Here is a 26,836-nt window from a genome sequence, read left to right on the forward strand (position 1 = left end):
TGAAAAATACACTCCTCGCTCGAGCCAGCAAAGATTCGCTCGAGCGAACCTCAGAATCCGGATTTCTCAAGGAGTTTGTTTTCTTCCCAATCTTGGATTACTTTTGATTCTCTATAAATGCTTGGTTTTCTCCCAAAACTAAGTGATTGATTGAAGTCCTCCAGATCTTCTTTTTGGTTCTTAAAGTTTATATCTGGGGATATTTTGTTTGTTTTCTTTGATGTTTTTATTGAGTATTCAACTCATGATTTAAAGAGAGTACATCAAAGGTTGTGTTTTGTTCTACAAAAGAGAGAGTTGTTCTTCGGTGGATTCTGAAGAATTCGAGCCTGAAGCTTTGGTGGATTCCGGAGTGGCTCATCGTAAAGACAATTCCGAGATGAAGACGGGTTGGAAGAGGCACATAGAGGTTGGTTCAATTAGGCGTGGATTCGCTAGGTAATTGAGAGTATACCTGTGTAATTCCTTTAATTCTTCTTAGTGGATTGTTCTTGTGGCTGTTGCCCGTGGTTTTTTGATCACAGTTGGAGGTGTCCAATTGTGGTTTTTTCCACGTAAAATCGTTGTGTCTCTTTGTCTTGATTGTTTGATTGGGATTGTTATATTCTGCTTAAAATTGATACATAATCACAAATCAACATCTAGAGGATTTCTAGATTTTTTCAAACTTTTTATTAAAATATCAATTAGAACTTATAATCGGATAATCTTAGTTATTGTAGTTTTGATTCATTTTAGCAATACAGATTTTAGAGGTTGTTTTAACCCACGAAACAAGTTCATTTTTGTTGGTTTCTCTTAAACTGAAGTAAAACATTATTCTGAACACTTTTCGTATTTCGAACTTTTCCAAAAAAATTCATCTTACAGCAGTTTATTTTCGTTTTCAGTTCTAGATTTTTCGATCGAATTTCGGTTAGGATTTTCTATTAAGTTTTTCTCTCAACTTGTTTAATTTCTATTAATTTCGTTCGCGCCGTTTTTTAGGAAATTTGATTATGTACAACTTTTGTTCTTTGAGTTTTGATCAATTCGAATTATTTAAGCATGAAACGGTACATTTTTATACTTCTTCAACAAGTTACTTAGGACTAAATTATACTAACTTTATTTTTTTGCAGAATAGTGGGTTTTACTAACTTTTTTATGTAAGGTTGACCCACCATATTTTTATTTTTATTTTGTTTATTTTATACTCAATTTATATTTCGATGTATACGGGTAAGGAACTAAATGTCACCGTATCTCGAAAAACTACCCATTCGTCTCGGTGCGGATGGAACTATTTGTCTTGTCCCGTAATAAGAATTAAATATATTTTTGATTGTGTCTGGTGGACACGTGGGTGTTAAATCTTGTACTCATACCAGTATACCTGTATACTGACCCGTTTTGTCTCTTGGCAACTCGGGTGCGTTCTGTTTGAGCGCAGCCAAGCTTCCTTTGCAGTATTAGTTGGGGCTACGGTGGTGACATGGAGTAACTATAGTTTTTAGACATATCTCTTGGATTTCTTTTGTTTTCTTGAGTTTAGGATTGATATTAGTTTATATATTTATTATTTTTTTTTTTATTACTTTAGTATTGGGATAATTTGGCATAGTTTGTAATCGTACATTATTTAAGTTAGTTTGACTATTTTTTGTTACTTTAATGTTGGAGGTATTGGTTAGTCGTGAAATTATGGTGGATGGTTTGGTTGGCGTTTAGTTTTTTTTTTTTTTTTTTTTTTTTTTCACCCCTAGGATTTGGATGACGGAATATTGATTGGGATTTAGTCCTAATTTAATATTTAACTGTCCAAATTTTGGGACGTGACAATTAGTATTCTAGTTAGTACATTAATTGGTACATATGACCTCATCTATTATACAAATTACAAATACCTAAAACCTCTAAAATTATGTCACATTATCTATTAGTATATTAGTTAGTACATTAATTGATACATATAGTATTATTCAATAAAAAATTGTGAGCGTATAATTGTGTCTGCACCCTTTCATTTTTGTGTAATTTTTTTATTTTTTTTTAATTTTTTTTTTGTATGTTCCACAGATCCTCTTAAAGCTATATGGCTTGTGAAACTCGAAAAGTTATTGGTTGATCTTTTCACCATGTTTTGTCATGAAAATACTTATGTGTGTTCTACATGTGATTAGCCATCAAGGCTTTAAATATAAATTATAAAAATAAAAAAATAAAAAGTGATTGCAAATCAATCACGTTTCTGATTTATTGTAATTTAAAAATACAATTTGTACATATTTAATTTTGAATAAAAAATGTAAATTGGTTATAGGACCCAACCACGAGCCAAACTCGCAAATCAACCAACATAGCCCACTTTTAAGACCAATACACAAGTTAGCTCATTTAAGTTCAGCTTAGCTTATTAACCCAATCCAAAATACAAGTCATTTTCATTCATACTTTATGCAATTGTGCCAATAAGAATTAACCTGCTCAAAAAGAGGATGTCAGTAGATTGTGGAGACAAGTAATAGTAAGTTGATCATCTGCTATTGAGATGCCCAAAAGCAAAGAAGACATGGCTTGCCTCTCCTCCTTAGGTGAGGCCAAAGGAGTCACAAAATAAATCTTTTCAGCAATGGTGGGAGGAGTGCAATGGTAGCGGTTCCTCTTCATGTGAAGGAAGTTGTTGGGGGCTGAATCCATCATGTGTTTTAGGGTATCTGGAAGGCAAGGAATGATTGGGTTTTCCACACTTCATTGGAAGGCAGGGGCAGTTGCTAGGAGCGCTAGGCCAGCATTTTGTTAATACAAATCTGGTAGCTTGGGAGAGACCGAGATGTGGCACTTAAATTAAACACAGCTGCATCCTTGTCCATTGAACGGAATACAGATGGTTTGGGGATTATTGATAGAGATTGTGATGGCAAGGAGATTAGGGTTTGCACTTGACAAGTTCAGGACATCTTGTTACCTTGGTGCTAGATGATATTGCTAGTGGAAATGATGTAGCAATGGTCATTAAGCTATATTCAGAAGGGTGATTCATTAGCTTTGGATTGAAAGTATCTCAAGACTGGTTTGGCTTATCCTAAATAAGTCAAAAAGTCAAAAAGTTACTCTAAAATCCAAAAAGATATCACTATTCACCAAAAAAAAAAAAAAAATCAATTTTCTTCCAAATCACTATTCACCGAATTGATGTGTGCGGCAGTGCTGTGTGCGGCAGTGGAGGAAAAAGAAATGATTGGGTGTGGTTTTTACACACACCGTTGTTCGTCCTATGGAGGTCATCACGGGTTCCGTTTTGATAATCTGAACCGTTCAATGTGTAAAAATCGTCGATTACTATATGTCTGCAAAAAATCACATTGATCGGATATCGATAACTGATGATCAAATCAGTTATGTACAACAAATGGATGGTGTTATAATTAATGATTGAAAAATAAATAGATCTGATCAGATAGCTATCGATATCCGATTAACGTGATTTTTTATAGGTACATAGTGTTCGACGAGTTACACATATTGAACGGTTCAGATTATTAAAATGGGACCCGTGATGACCCCCACGGGCCAAACAAAACCGTCCAATGCTTTGTATAAAAATTAGCCAATAATTTCCAACTCCAATTGAGTCTGCCGGTTGTACAGCCGGTTGTATGGCTGGGGCCCACTCCTCTCTTATCATCTCTTACACACTTTTTTTATACAATTTTTTAATACACATTTTTCCATAAAAAGTCAAAAAGTTAACCCAAACCTCTATATATATTTTTTGTCTTTTTTAGTCCAAAAAGACAAAAAGTACACTTTTTTAGGACACCCCAAACCAGACCTAAATCAGTTCAGAAGAGGTTTCTCTTAAGACTACATTTGGATCATACATTTGGATATAAATTTGAAAAGTGAGAAAAAATAGGTGAAATATAAATAAAATGTAACTACATCTCATTCATATTTCACTTACCTTTTCCATATTCCTTATCAAATTTTTACCTAAATCCGTAATCCAAACACAGTCTTGATAAGAAAGAAAAGAATAGGAGTATGTAAAAGATTATACATGTAAAATTGCCAAAAATCATTTCTTTCATATATTGGGCTTTAAGCCCCAACAACCTCCTCAACACACGTACAATATAATTATGACAAGAAACAACACATTACAATATCATGTCTACTCTTGCAACAAAATGATTTTCTCTCTTCTTTCTCTTTCTGGTAACTTTCCTCTCATGTGCAAAAAATGTCTCGCTAAACTATTGCATTCCCAAGTTTACTAATAGAAGCAACAATGGGACATCTTTATTTTCAGAACTGTTGAGAGACGACAATTGCATCCTCCAATTGATTAGAAAGCCTCTCAAAAAAAGAATGGATGGTGTAATTGACTCGCAATATACAGATTGCAACCGCTGCTGTACCACCAAAAATAAGGGTGGGGGAGGAATCTGCAAATATGCTTTTTCATTGGAAAGCTGTCTTTACCACTCACAAATCAAAGAAGCTTGCTGGTTCGCCGCCTTGATGGTCCACCTGGAAAGAGCTTCATAATCCAACCCAATACCCTTTCCACCACCTAGTTAAATGAAAAGAGAGAAGTGAGATACCTTGTATGAAAATCAGTTTGCAGAAACAAAATCAAAAAATAAAAAATAAAAAACACAAATGATGTTCCTTGCAGTATATAAGAAGGGAGATGATAGAGAAATAAATATGAGAGAGAGAGAGAGAGAGAGAGCGCATGCGCAAAACAACCATCCACCATTTTAAGAATGCCAAGACATTGAATGCCATCCTCAGTATGATACAATTAGTCCCAAACCTTTTGGGTTCAGAAAATGGTTTATATTCTAAACAAATGAACAATTACTAACAATGTACCTCATCGCCTTCATCTGCATATGGAGTGTAGTCATGCATGCTGCTAGGATCTGGTAGTTGTGTTGGAATCTTTTCATGTGCCATACTTTGAGCAGTCAAAAGCTCTAATCTTTGCGTTTGAACCTCAAGTTTTCGGGATAAGTCCTTGTTCAATTCCTTCATTTAGAAGAAATGAAAACAAATAAATTTAAAAGACAAGTCATACAACAAACTCAGATAAGTAATTGTACGTCAACAAAACAATTTTGAGGCAGATATTGGGCTAGATTTTATGTTTAGATAAACAATTATGATTCCAATCGAACTTCAGAATCCATTGTTAAAAAGAAGATAAGTAGATGAGTGTGAATGAATATGCATGTAAGAAAAATTAAGTAAATAACAGTTTCTCCAATCTAACATTAGAAGATTATTATTCAGTTAAAATACAATATTGACATCTAAGATTTCATTTCACTGCATCGCATTGATTAATAAAATGCACAGAAATCTCCAGCTTAAAATCTTACTGTATGTTAACCCCAAAAATAATGAAATCACAGATTTCAACAATGTATTTCATAACTATAAATTACATTAAGTGAAATGTTTCACCATGTCTTTTGATTCTAAATATGATGTAGAACATGCGGTGTCAGTTAGTTTAGGCATCCAGTCAAAGTTGCAAATTTGGGCCAGAACAACCCATGTTCGATCTGAAACAGCCCAACAACAAAAATTCACTGCTTCACCGTGACCTAAGCCACCAAAGTCTCTCATTTTGGCTCCCAAATTCACATTTGTTCCCCTTTCTAGAAAGTTTTAATTTAGTTATGACTTAATTTAGGAGTTTTCATTTTTTTTTTTTTTTTTTGGACACTTTTCTTATACTTTATAGTATCTCAGTTTGAATCTAATAGAAATTTGCAATTGTTGGTAATTTTGTTCATTATTCTATGTCTTGTTAGGAATAGGATTATTATTTTATATAAAGGGTCGTAAACCTTCACTGAAGTATCTCAGTTTTAATAATATTGGTCTTTCAGTGAGGCTTATTTAATGGTGGATCCTGGTCCTCAGAATAATATGCAATAAGGTGTTCCTACAATCAACATAAAACAAACACCCACAGACTATTAACATTTCAATACTACCATCCTTAACCCAAATTGGTTCTAACATTTCAATACTGCCACAGTTGAACCAGAGACTCCGTTTATATATTAAAACCAACATTACCTTCAGCGTGGAACTTTCAGATGATTCAGCAAGCAATGCTCGCATCAACTCTTCCTTCTCCAATGCTAACTGCAAACACAAAGTCCAGAACTCGGTAATTCTAAAAGTATACTCAATAATATTACTTCAATTATTTCATCAGGTAACCAAAAATATCAAATATGAAAAAGGGAAAAATATAGATATCAGAACCTTACAAAAATGAAATAAAAAAGGTTCATCCTGCAAGAAACACCTGAACTGAAATCTATATAAAGAGGGAACACATGCTACCTCGGAAATTAATGTGTTAATGTTTTGAATCGTTTTCATTTGATCAACTGGAATATTTAAAGATGAAACTTCAAGATTGAACTGTCTATTTTCAGGGAGCAACGAGGAACTGGAGGCTTCACTTCTGAGAAAAGGTGCAGTACTGTGCATTTCCTGGTTTGAGGTATCCGCTGAAGCATCTGCATCGTCCTCATGGACTAAATTAACAATAAACACAACCAAAAGAGTGATCAAATTCATAGAATGAAAACGACTGTTAAAGCACAATCAATATCCAATAATCACTAGTAATGATACAAATACATCCATGGCTCGCATGGGAGGCGGAGCATGTACACTCAAGGGTATTCAATAGAATACCCTGATGTTTTTTTTTTTTTTTTGAGGTTTCATATATGTTTATCAGTAATGAATCAAGATTTTGAATACCCAATTCTTAGATCTTGAACACCTAATTTGTTGATTCCAATTTTTGCACACCCAACTCACATTCCACTTGAGTAATATTCAAGATCAAAAAACTATCCTCAAACAAAAAAGAAAAAGCCTAATACTATAGAAACCAAACATAAACTCGAACACAAAAAATGTAAGAATAGAAAAGATTTTTCAAAAGTGCACCAATCAATCTTGTAAAATCTCATCCATTCATACATTTTGTGGTACTATGTTTGATATCTGTGTTCCTATTTATTTTTCAAATAAAATAAAGGTACCAAACAAATAGCTCTCTTAGTAAATATAGCTCATGTCAAATTAGGACATAAAATTTGTAAAGAATTGATTGCGTAACGAAATGGGATATTAATGAAAAAATGATTGTTTAGTTACTTACATTGAAAATAATTTATTTAATAGTATTTTGCTTGTGATTTGAGAAGTTCAAATCGGAAGATTTATTAGTAGTGGGAAATAACCACTGACAAGTGTATTCTTTTTATACAAATTCTAATTTAAGTTCAAGTTTTTGAATACCCTAACCAAATTTTCTGGAGCCGCCACTGATGGCTCATCTGCCCGTAATTGAATCTTATACTTAAAGAACTTAAAGAATAAAATAGTCCATTAACATCTAGCATGACAGATATATAATCACAATGCCAACTGCAATCATCAAAAAATAATTCTTGGTTTCGAAACTATGCTGTAAGAGCATTGAAACAATTCTGGGTTTACAAACTCGCTCTGACACATGCAATTCTCTTGGCAGCAACATAAAAGTAGGTTCCACTTAAGCTTTAAGCTAAAAAAACTTGACAAATGATATGCAGCATATGCATTAAAGTAGGTTCCACTTAAGCTTTATGCTAAAAAACTTGACAAATGATATGCAGCATATGCTGGCCAGGATAAATTTTAATAGCATTGGTAAAGACACTTTATTAAGGTACAATCCATAATGACTAAAAATAGAGAACTATAAGCACAAAAAAATAAAAACAGAGAGCTATCAGAATTACATACTCAAATCATCTGTAGAAGTTGACACATCTTTTTTGTTAGAGGGACCCTTGTTAACATCAATGAACTTTCCATTTGCAGATGCTTTCCGTAGCTTAGCTTGCAGCAGCTTTTTCTCTGTGTGAAGAGAACAATGAGAAAGGAGAATATAAATAAATAACTAAATAAACAATATCTTCTTAAGAAAAAACTATGGCGCCCTAACAAAGATCAGAAATTAGAAATTATATGTAACAAACAATAATTTCACTTGGTGGAGCATGACTTTCCTTGGAAATATTTGGACGTTAGATGGAACACCCTACTTCTGAGAATCAGAATTCCAATAGCAACCTATTTCATGGAATATATCTTCAGATATCCTTGTCAGAAACATACAATGGTCTAAACTAAACATAATCCAACAAACCTTAATCAGAGCTACTCAAGGGTCATTACATGGATCCATCTTCTCCAGACAGCTCTTTGTGAAACATCTACTTGGTTTAATTAAAGACAATCGTATCCTTCCTCACAACCTCGACTCACATTCCTTTAGCAATACGAATAGCTGTTTTGCTTTATTTCAAATCGAATCCAAATGCTCCTCCACACTGGTAGGTTAGTTGGTCTATGTTGTAGATAAACAAATTAGAAAAATTGCAAATACATGGAGCAGTGGAAAAAAAATTGCACTACAAATGGAATTTTTTCTTGGTGCAACTCTGACACACAGGAAGAGTTGCACCAAGCACAGGAATGAATTTGCACCATGCACACAGGAGAGTTGCACCATCATGAAAATGCAATTTTTTTCCACTGCTCCACCGAAATGCAATTTCCCCAACAAATTATCTCTCTCTCAAAATATTCCCTAATTTCATCTTTAACAGGTGCTACTTGAGACTTCCCACAAATTTGTTTCTTTTTTTCCATCAAGAATGAAGAAATTTTATTAGAGAATTGGCTGAAAACAAGAAAAAGAAAAAGAAAACAATAAAAAGTATAAAAAGTATAAAAAAAGACACAAACCCCAAATAAAATCCAAAAGAGACCCACTACCAAAAAATACACTTCAAACTAGTGCCAATTTTCAAAAGTAGATTGGTCATCTTCTGTTAAAGATTTTTATTTCTCTACTCCAGTCTTTCCAATAGCAATAAAAGATTTGTCTGCAGGCTTCTCCTTAAACTCCCTCCTGAACTCTTCCGTGAAGCAAAAAAACAAAGCAACAACAGATTTGTTCTTCCTGCACCGCACTGCCCCTTTAAAACCTTGTACCCCACTTTGTCCTTTACTCCTAATTCAGTCACCTTTCTAACCACTTCCTCAGAATGGTCTTGCCTCAAAACTTTTACCTTCTGAGAAGTGAAAGCTAAGTTCTCACAATTATTAGTAAACCTGTCTACTTGTCTTGAGTATTAAAGTGCCATTAACATCAAATTCAAATAAACGAACTCCTTGAAACAAAATTACTAACCTATCTTACTTGAACTGCCTAATGTCACCACATTTGTTTCTTATTAAGTCACCAATAATCTTATCCTTGTCTCATTTAACAACCCTCACAATCCAACATTATGATCATAAAGCACAAAGCAAACCTCTCTATATGCAAGTCAATGGAATAAAGAAAAAAACAACAGAATAAACAACAGCAGAAGAAAAGAAGGAAACAAAGAGAGAAAAGGAAAGGATAGAGAATCAGCGATGTAGAAGAACAGAGCCAATAAAGACGCCTATAAGGACTAACAATAATAGACATGAAGAAAAATAAAGAAAACAAGAGGACAGCAGAAAAAAAGATCAGCTGGTATGATAGTAGGAAATAAAAAATGCAGAAAAGAGAATAAGATTTGAGAAAGTTAGTAAAGAAGATGATGCCAGAAAGAATATTAAGTTGCCCAAAAAGTTTTTGCAGAGAAGATTCATGCCGGAGAAAAGAAGGGGAGGATGTGGGGAGAGTATAAACTAAAGCATGGCAATCATTCCGTGAAAGTAACAGAATATGGAACTGTTACGCATCAGACATTTTCATCACTAGAAATCCTAACAAAAGACATTGAAAGCAAGATGTCTAATCTATGAAACTCATAAATTACCATAGTGAAAGTTTGAAGATTGGCAGCCATAGCTTTTATACATGGAAGGGAAAATTTATCACACTGCACTGCACCATTGTTTACAGTTCCTGGATAATCTAGAGGGAAATATGTTGAGAACATTTGACGAAACTTACACACACTCTATCGATTCATTTTAGATTATCATTTTCGTATGGAGCTATGTGAGAGAGTAAGATGATTAGGATGCATTGGCTCTCTCAGATGTTACATTATTTTGCAATGAGGACCACTCAACATGTTCTTTTCATACTTCTCTTTTTACGTTACTGTGCAAAGAAAATGCAATAATTAAGCGCAATAAGCATGCTAACCTTCTTGCAGAGCATCAATAGTCGATTGCAAATCTTGACGCTCTTTCTCAAGGCTTGACATTTTCTTTCTACAAAATTCAACACGGAAAGGCTATCGTCAAATATTTAATCGTGCTGAAGAAAACTTGCTAAGAAACAGCACCTGCTGGAAATTGCCTCATCCTCTTGTCAGATGATTTAAGCCAAGATCAATCATATGTATTATCAAAAAAGAGAATATTGCCTGGAGATACAACTGCTATATGCAGGTAAAATAATAATAATAAAAACAATGAAAGTGGATAGAAAGAAGAAGCAAGTGAACACGGAAAGCACCAATTGTCACCTTCATCCCCAGTGTACAAGATTGTTTGTCTATAATTTCTATAAATTAAAACCAGAAAACTCTTAAGCCACATTGTGCAAGTTATGAATAACTGATCATACATGTGTCTCCAATCTACATTGTCATCTTCTCCTTCTCATGTATCATTCATAATTATTATTCTTATCATCAAGCACAAGAGTGTCGCAAAAAAGAGAACTAAAAAATATTTTTCCTTCACTAACCATTTCAGAAATGCACATCAATACCAACTAAGTTCCATTCTATTTTATAAAAGAATCAGAAATTTCAGCAATTCAAGCATATCTTACAACAGAATCAGAAATCTCAACTACTCAAACATAGCCTTTAATCTAATGAAGTAACAAACAGTTCTGTTGAATTAATAATATTTTTCTTTATTCTGTTCTTCTTTTTCCAATTGGCAATTAACAACCGCATCATAATTGATTTATACAAATAAAAGGCTAAATCATTGTACATAACCAAGTGCATTTGCAACCTAGATAACTTAAAAGTAAGATAGAATCAATTTTTTTCTTGAATACACTGCTAATACTCAACTATTCGAGCATAGCCTTTAATCTAATGAAGCAACAAACAGTTTGGTTGAATTAATAATATTTTTCTTTATTCTATTCTTTTTCCAATTGGCAATTAACAATCTTATCATAATTGATTTATATTATTTATACAAATAAAAGGCTAAATCATTGTACATAACCAAGTGCAACCCAGGTTACTGAAAAGTATGATAGAATCACTTTTTTCCTTGAATACACTGCTAATATTGTGTAAACAACTCATGTCAAATAACAATTCTTAAATCACTTTGTTGTGAATAATTCAGTCATTGGTGAACTACGGTTCAAGGCCAAAATCATCACAGCATCAAACATAATTTCCGAATTACTTGCAATTCCCAAAATAATTCTGCAATATTAATGCTTATCCATGAATAGCATCAGATGATGTCAACACCATTTAAGAAACAGCTTACGCCAAAAACATACAAGAGAAACAGAAATAAGTAAAACTAAGCATGGAGATCATAAAATTCATCTTTCACCATCAAAAGAGAAGGCATACTTGAATGTAGCAATTTCAGCTTGTGAGTTCTCTAATTGCCTCTCCAGTTTTAGTTCACTAGACCTCAGTCTGAGTGCCTGAAAAGATACATTAGATAGCACATAAATGAAAGTAGAGAGAGAGAGAGAGAGAGAGAAGGAGCTGCCCACAAAAAATTTGCCGCAGCTCACTCAGTAAGCTAAATCTAACATTCAGGAAAAAAAATACGGAATGAAATATCACAAAAAATAATAGCAAGTCTACTACCACTTTATAAAACTAATTAGAAAGGAATATCAAGTGCTCACAAGCACATACACAAAACAGAAAAGAAAAAAAACTATATCCATAAAATGTACAGAAGAAAACAAAAGAGCGAATAGATTAACGATCACCTCTCAGTTCTAGAAGAAAGTAATTACAACCATAAAACTGTCTAATTTGTCAAGCATTTACTATTACTCCCTAACTTCCAAAGGGAAAAAGTTGAAATCGTACAACATTCTAACTAATGGTCCATTTCACCCAAATAGCTAGTTTTGGATGCAAAAATTTAATTACAATTGATGAAATTAAAAACAATTCTCAAAATTGCCTGCTCACAATAAAGTAATATCCTTCACCAACCATTGTGTTCACGTCATTTTCACAGTTTATAAGTAGATCTGCCAGAAGCAGCATCCATTAAGCCAAATATGATGTTCAAAGAGGCAGATCCCACTGACTAGTTGGCAACTAGCATCCATGTTACATGAACTCGGTTACATCTGCATATCTAGAGGTCAGACCCATCAACCCTCAAATTTAATGATACGCGGGCTCAACAAAAAAAGGTCAGATTTTTTATATATTTAATCTATTATGTGAGATAAAATAGTGTTATATTATATATAACATGCAGTGTAAAAAAGGCATTTTACTAATTTTATAGCAATTATACAACAATATATACATATAATGATAGTATTTGATTATGAATCAAATATCCCACACCTAGTATTTGATTTATTTTAAAGAGTCCATGTAACATAGACTAGCATTAGCGTACAATCCTCTCCTAGATACAATCCAATTTTATGATTTTCATACATATCACATATTACTGCATTTATTTAAAAGCATGAAAATTATAATTATACACACGCATACATATCTCTATCTATATACATCACACAACATGTGGCAAGAAAGCCTATGTCTAAAAATAGAGAAAACTCAATATTTTCTTCAAGTCAGATGTCTAATCTGGTAATACTAATTGGAAATTCCCAATGATATACTCCATTCTAATTGGGTGCCACAAAACTGTAACAACCAACAAGTCTCCTTCAACATTCAAGTAGCACTGCAAGGTGGAAACCCAAGGATCCTAATTAGGAAATGCAACTCAATGAGCTAACTTTGTCAACAATTTCTAATTTACTATTCTTTATTCCCTAAAAGTAGGACATAACCCTACCCAACCTCCTCCCCACAGACCCCAAAAGAAAAGAAATAAGAACAAATTTCTTGAAGTATGGTCCTTGTAAATTCAATACTCTTCTTTACATAATTCTTTTTTCCATAAGTAAAAACCTATACTCAAGCTATAAAATATACATCCATAGGCATGTATAGATCACCAATGAACTGTACAGAAAGAGTCTAAAGAAAAGGGACACTCCCCTCCCAACCACAAAAACAAAGAAAGGGGTAGAGATCCTTTTACACTGCTAATTGGAAGTTTAATCCCTTCAGATGACCACCTGTTTATAATTTGAGATTTGTATGCTTCCAAAATCCAATGCAATAGTAGTGATCTAACATCATTATAGTGGCAATATACTTTATATTAACAAAACCAGCTACAGATCAAAGCACTGGAAATAAATTAAATGATGAACCTGAAAAACACTGTTTGACAGATGGTTAGTTGTGTAATGGGGGCTCTTGAGAAGAAATATTAAAACTATGCAGGATCCAAAACTTGAACATCAAAACAGGACCAATGAACAAGGGCTACAATATCAACAAGGAGGGTGGATCTATCATGAAAGGTGTAGAGGAATGAAGAAACAATTCTCATTATGCATTCAAATTAAGGTAATTTCTAAAACAAGCAACTAAAGGTGTAGAGGAAGGAAATGAAGGCACAATTGTTATGGTCGATTCGAATTCAGGTAATTCTTACATCCTTCATAAAGCACCAATCTAAACATCTAAAAAGGGATTGAAATGATAGGTTGGTTGCATCTCTGCTTGCAGTTATTGGATGCTAAAGTTTTGAAGGACCAGTTGGATGTTTAGTTCAATATAAACTGCTGCCAAGAGTCATGAACAGCATGGATAACTCGTGTCTAAGGATATTGTTTATTGAAGTTTAAAGACCAATGGATGCAAAGATTTTTTCTTTCAAAATTCATCAAACTATATCTCCTTTGATACATATATTTTCACAAAGTTGAGTCGAACAACTTTTTCTGGTTGATAACAAATTATGGCCATCATAAGGGGAGATATTCATAATAGTTGGCAAAAACTAATTAGGGAGAGTCAATTAAGTCAATAGTCCACCAGTCCAAACAAAAAAACACCTTCCTCCCTTCCTTTTGAATTTCTACACTAACAACTTTCTCTCGCCAGAAGAAGGTTCATTCATTTTCTGAGATGGTTTGATGTCTGTTAAGTGTTATTAACTATTATTATACAATGTGCCATACAATCATAAAACAAACTGCTACATATTTAATCTGATATGTAGCAGATCACCAATATAATCTGAGGATAACTTTGTAGTTTTTTCACCATAAAAAGAACTTACATACAAAAGGGAAAAAAGTGGAATGGAATCCTATTAGGAAAGATACAGGGGGGAAGGAGGCAAACTATATTTACCACAAACATAAACTACCTTCTCTTCTAAGCCAATAACTTCAGAAGCTAACAATTTGGCACGTTCATCAGCTGCATTACATTCTAGTTGAGCATTTGCATATTCCATTTTTATAGACTCAAGTTCCACCTGCCAACATAAAAGATAAGTAAACAAGTTTGCAAACATATTTTTTATAGTGGGCACACCATATGCCATGCAAACATCATGAAGAGGACAAGAAAATGTAGTTATTATGTAAAAATTGACTTCCATCCATGGACAAATGAGCAACAAAACCTTAAAACTGATCAATGTGTAGAATCATACTAGAAAAGGCAACAAATTGGGAACATAGGATGCCCACTTCAAACCTCGAGTAATCAAGTTTTGGGTTGAGTCAAGTTTGAGTTCATATTACTTTTAGGTTAACATGTTGTCATAGAGTTTTTAAGGGCAAAGAAAAACCAGATTATTGTTACTGTATCACAAGAAAAGAAAAATATGACTGTTACTGTGTAAGGACGTAGATATGTAGTTTTGTTTTGTGCAAGTCACATGGAAATGGGAATCACACCTTTTGGCACCTACTAAAAATATGTTTCTTCTCTTCTTTTCTGCTTGTCCTCTCTGATCACATTTATGCAATTCAAATTGTTGCCCGTAATTTCCAGCTACCCCTCCCAAACACCCATTAATAGGTACTAATTGGGAGTTTTTTTTTTATTATTATTTTCTAAATTCCAAGAGCCAAACACCGGTAAAGTTGAGCAAATTCCAACCCTTTAAAGCCAAGAATTTTTCTTCCAATACCAAATTGTGCGTGCTATTTGCATGACATCCAATCCTACAGCAAACCCCACCCCTCGTTTAGGAATTTAAGAATTCAACATAACTTCAAACACAAAAGCTCAGCCATCAAGTTTCCACAACTATTTATGGGTCCTACTACATTCTATATTCATTCACTGTCTTTGTATGAAACCTAATGCTTCTACTTTTGCCCTTGGCAAACCCCTGATTTTTCAATAGAATATATTTATCATTTAAAATCCACCTATCTATTATCAAATTTATCTTTTCAAGGCAAACTTACCACTCCAACTAAAATATTTTCACCATGTCCACTCTTGAGACCATGAGATTTGAAGGTGGGCCCCCCAAACATTCCCCAAGCTGCTCCCCCTTCCCCCTATTAGGTTGGGTCCACCTCATGTGGGTAGCCTAAGCCCATGTAACAAAAAGAATTGATCTGTCTGTGCACAAGGCTTCCCTATGAAGCCAAGTATGATATAATCCCACCTTTATATATATAACCCACCTTTGGTGGGTCAATACAAAAAATAAATTAATTAATTAAATTAAATTGAGTTAGAGTGATAAGGACCCCATCGTGTAGAGTGACAAATGGAGAGAGAGAGAGAGAGAGAGAGAGAATTTCTCATTTGAGAGGAAAGACCAGCCCATTTACTCACTATGATCAGAAGGCAATTTAGATCCCGATCAAACTCAGATTTTTGTTCTTGATGTAGGATACTTGTTATCCACTAGTTGGATTGTTTATCAAACCTTCTGCAGTGATTTCTCTACAAGGCCTTTTCTGTTCAAATTGGTGGACCTCACCTTTTTCTCTCATATTATTGAGTTGGAATAGACCAGAGGGTGAACAAATGTTTGTTTGCCAAGAATAATTTTATTCTTGATGTTATTGTGCCAAGACAGAAACCAAACCAACCCACGCCTCAAGTCCCCTCAAATGGAGCCGACTATATGAATCCTTTTTCTCCATTCGACTCCATCAAAAGCCATTGGCTAGTCAAATTAAGAGGATTCATATCTCTATTTACTACACTAGCCCACGTCAATTTAAGTCTGCCCCTTCCCCCTAACACTTCCCCTACCGTCACTGTATCACATCTTTTCACTACTGCCTCTATTGGTCTCTGTTGTATATGATCAAACCATTTCAATCTATTCTCTCTCAACTTAACTTCTATTAGTGCTAGTCCTACCCATTCACAAATATACTCATTCCTAAACAAAAACTTCTAAACTGGTTATTTGATATAGTGGAAGCTTGAAATTGGACTATGGTCCAATGGCTTTTAACCTAAACGGGTTTCCCATGTAAAAACTGGTGTTTGGTAGTTTTGAACTTTCGATTATTACAGTCCTATGTTTTACCCTTACTGGGTTTTTCATGTACAAATTGATGTTTTGTAGTTTTGATTACAGTTTGTTTTATATTGGTCTGGTTGAATTGCTGTGCAAGTTGACAAATTTTAGTCTCACATAGAAGGCAAAAAAGATTTTGTTATCACAGCAAGTGGTGTACTTTCAGACCAACCCCCAATACACCCCAGTCAAAAGCCTATGTTACCTGATACCCTCAAAACTATGGATGCAATGTAATTACTATAACTACAAAGGGCCCCTCTTCTACAAAAAGCACTGGTACCTGCCTCCCCCATATGTCCTCAACTTCTTTTTCCCCAAGTGCAAGTCTATCTGCTCTCAAGATGAACCAATCTTCAAGTAAACAGAAGTTAAAACGATAAAATAATAAATAATAATAAAATTCAAGGATGAAAGTCAAAAAAATGATTTTAATACTACTAAACCTTAAAACTTCTTGTCATATATGGGGGTGTTTGGGAAGAAAAAAAATAGCCTAATTTAGGCTAAAAATCACAAAAAGACAAAATAGGCTAAAATAGCTAATAAGACAAAATATCACATCAAACCCATAATCATTTCACTTTTTCTCTCACAAACATCACATCCAACCACAAAAAAATCCAATCATCTTCCCAAACACAAAAATTTTAGCCTACTAAAATAACCAAAAACTAAAATAGCTTACTAAAATAACCACTTCCCAAACGAGGCCATAATATTATGTGTATGTGCTTGCATGACCGCATAATTAAAAAATTACTTTTTGATTTTTAAAGGAAATATAAGCCTATACCAGTGTCATGTTTGAAGCATGCACTCATGCTGCCAGTAGCCTGTTTGTAACCTTGTTAATCTTTTTTTTCCGGGAGTCGTGGATGATGTACAATTTATTGCAACTCTTGCAACTAGAAAGTATGCCACTCTGTTTGCAATTACCTATAGCATCTTCTTTCAGATTTAAGTTTTGATTCGATTCTGATGCCCAGTTTCCACCAGTCCCTTCAGCAATTATAATGCTAACTGGGGAATAATGAAATAGATTGTCCCTTTACAATTGGCTTCTAGGCTTTTCTTAAAAAGTTCAGTTATAAATCTAACAACTTCAAAAAAAAAAAAAAAAATTATTTCTAAGACTAGAAAGCAAGATAACAATTCTCATTCCAATATTAAAGCAGACAATAATCCATGATCAGCACTGGTGCTGATATAGTTTGACTTGAAGGCCATCTTGCTGACTAAGCAATTCATTTTCCCGCGCCTAAAACATCATAATCAGAAAGCTCCCCATATCAGCAGCAATCAAGAAGAATACCGTAACTAAATGTAACATCTTAGTGTGATTACCTTGTGGGACAACTCTCACCTTCTTATCCCCCAGATGTGCTTCAGTTTGTCTACTTCGAAGGCAATTTTGAACTATTTAAATTTTATTCACCAATCTCTCGATCCATAATTATGTGACTATGACAAAAGAGGTAGTAGGACAAGCTAATATATACGATACACATATACATCATTGTTAACTCACAGGCAATATATAACCCCTAGATACATGTATATATAAAGAGAATTGCAATGATTAATGAATAATCTAATCAGGGGTTTAAAGAAAGAAACTAAGTTGGTATGATTTAGTCATGCGCAACAAAGATAAACAACTACACCAACAAGAGTGATAAGTTTTAAGGGATACAAAAGTAGTAAGACTATGGCCACTGGTGGAGACTGCCACAAAAAAAAAAGTATGGCATTAAGAAGGAAAAGACTTTACAACAATTTTGAACTCAGCATGCAGAATGTAACCCATGTTTGACCAATGATGTGAACAAGGGCCAAAAACCCAATACTTCCAATCAAATTTGGCATGGTTCAAAATGCGCGCAAGGTAAGCTTCCCCAATTGTATTCTTTCTTTGCTCTCTTATATTATGTCAAATCTCATCTTTATCCAATCAAAAAAAAAAAAAAAAAACGTAAATAAAAAAAGAAAACAAAAAGGAGAAAAAAAAATTTCAAACTGTTCAGGTTTAATTACAAAGGTCAACCTTGCAAAGTTGCTACAACAGGTGGTATACAGCTGCAAGATTCGAAATTCACTAATGAAAATTCAATAAAATAAGCTCACTTTTCCCAGTAAGTTAGGACATGATCGATACTAACCAGTTGGGCCTTAATTTCCTCTTGTAGCGTTTCCATGTCAGATTTTAGTTGGCTGACAACGCTTCCCTGAAAAGGAAAGAAATACATCAACGTAAAGCATAATACCATCGAGTGGAATCAAGCGACTAATGGAAAGCTTAAGCAGACAGACAAGAATGAATATACATAAAGACTAATGCACACACATAGACTTGGTCCATAAAAGCCACGTAAGAGACAATATGATTGGACACAAATAATTTATGGGAACATTCCCAGACCTCAATCCAATCCTCCAAACTGGTTGACAAGCCACCTACCATCTTTTGCCCATGTTTAAACTAGCTGGCCCAGGTTTTGGGTTCCCCAAAAACACATTTGAAAGCATGCAACACAAGAAGTTTCTTTAAGCTTTCATGAGACACATTACAGTAAAAACAAAATAAATCCTAGACATAACAGTATTGAACCTCTGACTCATCAAGATGGTTCAAATGCTTCTTATCAATTTTTGCCATGACACAGACCCATAGGTTTGAAAATTAACACTAGAGATACATACTATGGTCAAAGAAAAGTAATCCACCATTGGTATTCCCTAAAAGCAAATATATTTTATGTATTTCGATCATTTTACATAAAACATGCAGTTAATCCATGGTTTAGCAGTTGATATGGATGCCATCTACATTGCTAAATACATATATGCATGTATCGTGCGTAAGTAATATTATGATTCCATCTTGGAACACAATGGTCTAAATCATCAATGCAAGCCAACCTGTTGATTATAACTATCTGTCAGTGACGAATTTTCAGTAGCTAAAGACTCCGCTAAAGCTCTTGAAGCCTCAAGAGCTCGCTGCATAGAGAATTTTTCTTGTGTCAAATCTTCAATATGCTGCAAAAACAAAAAAAGAAAACAGATGTAAGAAGAAAATTGACCATTAAAATTGAAATTGGAGCTTAAAATTCTTAAGAATGTGATCAGCCAAAAAATCCATATATTAAATGAAATGAAAATTTTCATAGAAGAGGAAACTAGTGTTGAAAAAAAAATGTCAATATACGTGTCGTTATCCAATGAAATAAGAATAGTTGTTTCTCTGAGGAACAAAAAAAGGTGATGGGAGGGGCAAAAGAATTTCCACTTGGTTAGAGACATAATGGAAGTACAGTTTGTCCACCTCAAGGCTAATAGAGAGTATTAATTACAACTATTACGATGAATATAAAGAGATAAACCAAGTTTATTGTGTCCTGTCCATTTCAAATCAATATACAATAAGTAACCATATCGAGCATGCCCCTAGACAATGATCATCCTGAAGGAGAAAATTTGCCTGTGTCAAAGGCTTCATCATTAAAATGACCTCGGTAATTTGGACCTATCAAGACAGAGATAGAGATGATCATAGTGAGATGTCAACAATAAAAGACAGTTGGTTGATCTCTCCTTTGATTTTGATGTTAATGGAGTATTAATTTTTGATAAGGTTGATAGACTTAATGGCCATTCAAAGGAGATAATTGTCAAAAATGATAATGGTAATTCCCTCAGACTTGATCACGTTGAACAAATGGTTACAAAGGTGATTGAGTGCTAATACAATCTTCTTTGTTGGTACATCAATAGTTGACTGGTTGCATTTGTGATGGTACAAAGGAGTTACTTGATCTAAGTTAAACGTGCTCAATGGACAAGAAGCAGGCTGAATAGGACATGGGTTCAGACCTAAAAAAGGACACGAGTAAATTGGAGAGAATGACTTTTCATAAAGTCACTACAAAAGAAAGATCCCCATAGCCAGACCAACCTTTCCTATTGGTCACACAAACTATCAAATTGACATTTAACTAATATGAGATCTCGTAAAACCATAAACACAACTCCTTAGCAGAAGGTATCTAAATCATTATTAAAATTTGCTAGGCCGAATAAGTTGAAGCTGGTGCTCGTCGGTAAGATAGAAAATATCTATTGGCCTCCTTTCTTCTTTGAGCACTATTGAAGTCATCCTTCCCCCACCACTATCTCCCCAACCCAAGTCAGGCAAAAAATAGTTGGTGCACAACACTATTGAATACTTTATGGCTCTTTTCCACTGCTTTGCTGGTATTTTGAGAGATCAAAGTGCCATTGATTACACTAAGCACATATTATGAGAACGTTTTAATAAAACTTCAAGCCAAAGAAAATATATGAACCTGCTCCAACGCAGCGAAATCTTCATCCTGTTTTCGTGAATAAGAGTCACGTTTCCTCTCCATGCTGTTGTCATTGACAGTATGCCTGAACATGTCATCCCCATGTCCAGAAGAAATTGCTGAGGTCCTTGAATGCTCAAATGCGCTAGGCACATTCGAAGACTTCCACTTTGAGAAAGTTTGAGTAGTTTCAGTCTCAGTAAATGGCTTCTCAGAAGCAGATGTTGCACTTGGCATGTTAAGAGAATCAAGGAAAGATGGACGAGATCTCCTAGTATTAGTTTCAGCTATGTCTGGATACAACGGCAGATTATCAGATGAACTTCTGAGATCAAAACTGAAGGCAGTAGATTGAGATTCAGATGGCCAAAATGAAGTGCTGTTTCCACCAGGCAAATGACCAGCAGAATTACTAAGTTTTCTTTCTTCCACATCAAAAGTCATAGTATTATTAGACTCTGGAACAGCATGCCTGTTTTGCCCTACTTCAAAATAAGACTCTCTGATCTTGGTAGAAGGGTGAACAGAATCTACAACAAAAAATAAAATTTTGTAGCCAGTTTTTTTCCCCCAAAAAATACGCAAAAGAAAAAACAAGGATAAGAAAAAGAAAAACTGATGACAGTAATATTACCTCCATATAAGGACATTAGACCACTAGCCTGTGGGCTCGTATAACCAAACTTGTTTTGCAGTAGGAAACTACCAGAATTTTCACGAGAGACATTTGCAACAATATCATGAGTAGCAGAACTTGTAACCGTAAAATCCTTGACATGATCATTATCTTTTGAATGGGCTCCCTCCAACCCATAAGGACCAGGTTGACCAGAATTGCCATCAGTTTCCCAGACCACTTGAGGACGAAAAGCAACGGATTGGTCAGTTGCAATCCCATCCCCATGTCTGATTGAGGCTCCAGTAGAAATGCTTAAGTCATCATTGTTCTCTTGTGGCTGATGGCTATAATTCACATTTACAGTTCCAGCAGAGTGCAATGCATTATACCTATCAAATTCTTGATCCTTCATATGTGCCTGCACTGTTGCTGCAGAAAATGCATTATAATAGTTTGTTGGCACAGGTGGCTTAGCATTTGTGTCAGAAGAACCTAGCTCATTTTTTTGGACAAACTCATTCGCTTTGTTTTCATCATCAAAAACTACACGAGATGGTTCAACTTTTTCACTAACTCCATCCGATGTACCAACCCCATTTGAATCCGTAAGCCTTACACGTTGATTGTCTAAAGGTTGCTCATCATGTCGAACAACATTAGCATTGATCGCTGGCGCAGACTTTTTGGCTCGGTCTGCTGCTTTCTTCTTACGAAACTCTTCCAGCTGCAAGACAAGATAAAAGCAGACTGAATTAAATTTGAAATTTTGGCTTGTATGCCTAAATAAAGTAATTTACTCGTGGAAAGATTAACCAAAAACAGGTAAAGGAGAATATTTGAACTCAAAAATATCGAATCATTCATTTTATTTTCTTTTTTTGATCAACAACAAAAGATTTTATTAAGGCACAAAGCCAAAACAAAACTGAAACAAGGATGAGGCATCCTCTACAAAGAAAATATAATATAAAAAAAAGAAAAAGAAAAAACAGCAAGAACGAAAGTTGCAAGACAAAATCACACTACATATCAAACACTGACACCCAATCTTCAGCAATCAAAAAAAGTGGGATCCTTCCAAAAAGAGGATTCACTGAGGCCCAAAAAGAAGCTATGTGTCGACCTCTTTCCATAAAAAGTCGACATCACAATAATTTCCTTCAAAACATGCGCATTTCTCTCCAGCCAAATGACCTTGAGTGGAACACAATCACATACAAAGATGAGAACAAAATGTAGCATGAACAATCATTGATTCTAGTTTTTATTTTGTCACAAAAAACAAAGAGTGATTAATCATTAGCAGGGTAGAGAAGACACACAACCATTAAAGTAAAACAAACTACACAACAGAAGCATAGCCCCCAACACAAAACCACCCAATAATCCAGAATCAAGGGGCAGTGATGATCCCTAACACAATCAATGGATGAAGCACCCCTCTTAGTTGAAAGTCCATCTCATCACCTTCCAACCAACAGATCTGAAAAAATGAAAAATGAATAACCCAAATGACAAAATTCAGAGCCAACAAAAGACCACCACCAAGACTCTTACGTCCCCCACTGTTGCCAAAGCTTGTAAACATATATATTTTAAAAGGACTAAATTCCAATAGGGAGCAACAAAACCAAATCCACCTAAAGCAACTGATATTTGCTGCGATAATACATAAGTTCTCAGGAAATTCATAAAGAGATAGCCATGGGTTCCTTATTGTCTGCAAATACAACACATGCTCTACCTACACCTTATGAGGCTTCTAACTTACAGCATGTAATTCATATTGCTGGTTGGCACCACTCAAATCCCCGTACCAATATCTCAACCACCCTCCAAAAGTATTCTTAGTGGATGAGCAGTGTCAGCGACCCACATTGTCGCCCTTCTTGTATTGGCTCAACATCTTGCTAGCTTCTTCAAACCAACCAACCAAACTACTCCTTTGTGCATGGGATAGCTTACATATGGAAGAATTGGTTGAGGCAAACACATCCAAATGCATCAGAGCACCCAAATTGTCAAGGATAGGCCCTGTCTCGCCCCACTGACTAATGAAGGTAGCATAGGCCCTATCTAATAAAGGTGTAAGAACTTGTGCTCCAACTTGAAAACATGGTGTCAAGCCAAGCCTTTTCCCTATCAATAGTCAGCTTTAAGAAACTCTTGATGCCTAGCATTAAGTTGGCATCCTTCTATCTCTTTTCACGAATTTGGAATTCCCACAAATTTCAAGTGTCCAAACATCAAGGTATAACTGGCCAGATGTAGTTTTCATAAGCATATATAACCATCCATGCAAAAGCTCAATAAATAACAACTCTTCATTAAAATGAGAACCAATATCGCAAATGAACCAAGAAATATCTAGGTTTCCACTCAATTAAAGACTTGTTTTTCAGTTAATCACCAGGCTCGTGCCCTGATTAAAAGCTTGTTTAATAAACAAGGCAAACAGGGCCAATTTCGAATCAGCCCAGTATCGAGCAGGCTGAACATTTAATTCATAATTTTGCATAAGTTCAACTAGTTATGAAAGAGGAAGGTTTTTTACTGTACATTGCTAGCAGTGTCAAAATTTACCATAAGCGTCTATAATGATGTCACTAAGGTAAAGTCTTACTTTTCTGATCTGACTCTCGATTTTGTATTGAAACCAATGATTGTTTGACAATAAATTCTCAATAAATCAAACCTAAACCACTCTTGAGTCAACAATCCAAGCTGCTATCCAGCACTTTCTATTTTCGACTGATCAAGCACAAGTAGGACTAGCCCTCATTTACGGACAAAATGAAACAATTCTTTTGTGCCCATACAACAATTGATGTGTGATTACCTAGGATGCCCATTAAACAAGGAATGCAAACTTCTAATTAAAGTTTCTGGAAAACTCCAAGGTTTTGCATGCAATCTTCAAGTGGATCAACTGACATTTTCCCCAATTAGCTGACCCAATAGGCTTGAATATCCATGTGTATACATTAAAATAAAGGTACGTACACACATACTTACATTTATACTATCAACACTATCTATACAATTGCATAAAGCACAAAACTCAGAAGATGGTTTGAAGCTTTGAAACCCTCTTTTATTTTTCACTAATACCCATAAAATAACTGCTAAAAAGTTTTCAAATTTAACCCATCTTCCTTATTACAAATTGTCCCAAAATTCCACAGTTGTTACCCTTACCCATTTTGGTATAATTGATCAAGAGCCAACAAAAACGAAATGTCACTATCCAAACAACCACCTCATTTGAACATTTTCAAGAAAAATAAATTAAAAATAAAAAATCTTGATAACCCCATATGAGCATATACACAGAAGCAATCAAATTTTGAGAGCAAAACCATACCCGTCGCTTTCCAGCTTCCAAATGCTCTTGCTTCTTGGCGGTAGAAGCCGTACTGGGTAAAACCTGAGCCGATGCCATTGAAATGCACACAAATCCCAACCTCAAAGCTCCTTAAACTCATCAATTTTCACGAACTCTACAAACCGAACCTAAACATTGACGAATCGCCATCAAAAACCCTATAAACAAACCTTGGAAATAACGATCCAATTCAGATCAAGAGAAAGAAAATAGAATTATGTGGTGTATGAATCGAGGGGTGTGTGTTTAACGGCAAAAAAAGATGTTTCAAAATTTGAAAAATTGGGAGAGGAATTGGGGGAGGCAAAACCCTAATTTGCAGACAAAAGGGTCCGATCTGATCGGGGAGATTTGTGTTGGTTCGAACAGATCTCCTTCCTCCTTCGCCTCTCTCTTTCTCTGTCCTCTTCCCTCCTGTAATTTTCGATTTTATTATTGCGTTTTCTCTCTCTCTCTCTCTCTCTCTCTCTCTCTATTATGTTATGTTATTGAAATGGATGTTAATGTACCCGGCTGTTACATAATAATGATGACGTGTGTTGGACTCCATATATAAAACACGTGGAGTTTGGTGTATTTAAATGACCAATATTCAAACATGTGGTATAGGTTGCTGTTGCCAGAATGGTTTATGATGTTGGAAGAAAATAATAGGAAAAGTTACCGCACCTTGGTTTGAGAACAAGTTAATTTAGTAATTTTTTAATTATTTAATTAAAATATAAATTAAAAAAAATTAGTACGTTTGAGATGACTTTGTAATTTTCCACAAAAATATATGCAAAAAATAGAGAGAATAGAGAATCTTTGACTTTTTAGTATAGATTATTGACTTTTTAACTTTTTTTTAATAACTTTTTGACTAAACGGACTAGTTCCCAAACAAGGCCTAATGGTATTTGGGTTCATATTTCTTGAACAAAAAAAATTATTTTCATGGAGGTCTCTCAAATTTTTAAAAATATCACTTTACCTACTAAATTATAAAAGTATATAAATGAATTTTTAAATTATTGAGAATTATTATTTAACTCTCTAAACTATTAAAGCATAAAATGGATCTCCATAAACTATTGACGTATTTCACCTTGACCACTTCTATTAGAGAATTTAATTTGTACATTTTTTTATAGTTTACAGAGTTGATTTATACGTTTTTATAGTTTATGGGACAAAGTGATACTTCTCAAAAATAAGAAGTCTATTTATATGTTTTTATAGTTTAATAGATCAAAGTAATATTTCTCAATAATTTAGGTAGTCGTAGTGTAATAACTAATTTTATTTTTAATTATATATACTAAGATGGAAAGTGCAAAAAATAATTATACAATTATGGATTGTAAATTGGGTTGCATGTTTACACTTGGCCTCATTTATCAATAAGTGAAGAAAAAAAAAAAAAAAAAGAAGGGGTCAAAAGGTCAAAAGGTCTTCATTTTTTTTTTTGCCTTCTATTTATAAAAAGTTAAAAAAATTAACAATCTATTATCAAATGGAGCCCTTAGGTGCTATTTGATAATTAAATTCAGCACTTACTAAATGTATTAAGTAAAAATTAATTAAGCTCATTTGATAATCATAAATAATATCAATTAAAGTATAGGTAAAAAATTTTAAAAAAAAATAATGTTATGTTATGGATCCCAAATAAATTACTAAACCTCTCACATAGGTGTGAACCTACACAAATCACATGTGTAGGTCTCACACCCTGTGAGAGATTTGATAATTTATCTGGTAATTTACTTGGAATCCATAACATTTTTTAAAAAGATGTGACAGAAAAATGATTAAGCTCATTTGATAACCATAAATGATAACCAAATATTC

At 34.3% G+C, this 26,836-nt stretch overlaps 1 protein-coding gene and 1 long non-coding RNA gene across 2 annotated transcripts; both read right to left on the reverse strand.

The window, feature by feature from the left end:
- Positions 1-4,050: 4,050 nt before the first annotated feature.
- On the reverse strand, positions 4,051-25,490 carry LOC114258614 (protein BLISTER). The gene is made up of 14 exons (XM_082877782.1): positions 25,314-25,490; positions 24,983-25,131; positions 21,634-22,342; positions 21,000-21,529; positions 19,573-19,692; positions 18,813-18,878; positions 14,515-14,625; positions 11,646-11,722; positions 10,232-10,299; positions 7,819-7,932; positions 6,355-6,551; positions 6,082-6,150; positions 4,864-5,019; positions 4,051-4,558 (listed from the first exon to the last, which is right to left on the reverse strand). Exons 2-14 carry the CDS (start codon positions 25,058-25,060, stop codon positions 4,478-4,480), a joined length of 2,376 nt encoding a protein of 791 aa, XP_082733908.1. The 5' UTR covers positions 25,061-25,131; positions 25,314-25,490; the 3' UTR covers positions 4,051-4,477.
- Positions 8,085-8,362, reverse strand: LOC145795049 (uncharacterized). The gene is made up of 2 exons (XR_014335216.1): positions 8,225-8,362; positions 8,085-8,148 (listed from the first exon to the last, which is right to left on the reverse strand). It is a non-coding gene; the product is annotated as an uncharacterized LOC145795049 (long non-coding RNA).
- Positions 25,491-26,836: the final 1,346 nt, after the last annotated feature.

The sequence above is a fragment of the Camellia sinensis genome, chromosome 7 (assembly GCF_055761805.1).
Source record: "Camellia sinensis isolate YWXY chromosome 7, ASM5576180v1, whole genome shotgun sequence".
NCBI lineage: Eukaryota > Viridiplantae > Streptophyta > Magnoliopsida > Ericales > Theaceae > Camellia > Camellia sinensis.

Coding starts and splice junctions, on each gene's coding strand:
- LOC114258614 (XM_082877782.1), bottom strand. CDS start 25,060: ATGGCATCGGCTCAGGTTTTACCCAGTACGGCTTCTACCGCCAAGAAG. Junction 10,300..11,645: donor GCTGAAATTGCTACATTCAA/GTATGCCTTCTC, acceptor TGAATTTTGTAG/AAAGAAAATGTCAAGCCTTG. Junction 4,559..4,863: donor ATGCAGATGAAGGCGATGAG/GTACATTGTTAG, acceptor TCATTTAACTAG/GTGGTGGAAAGGGTATTGGG.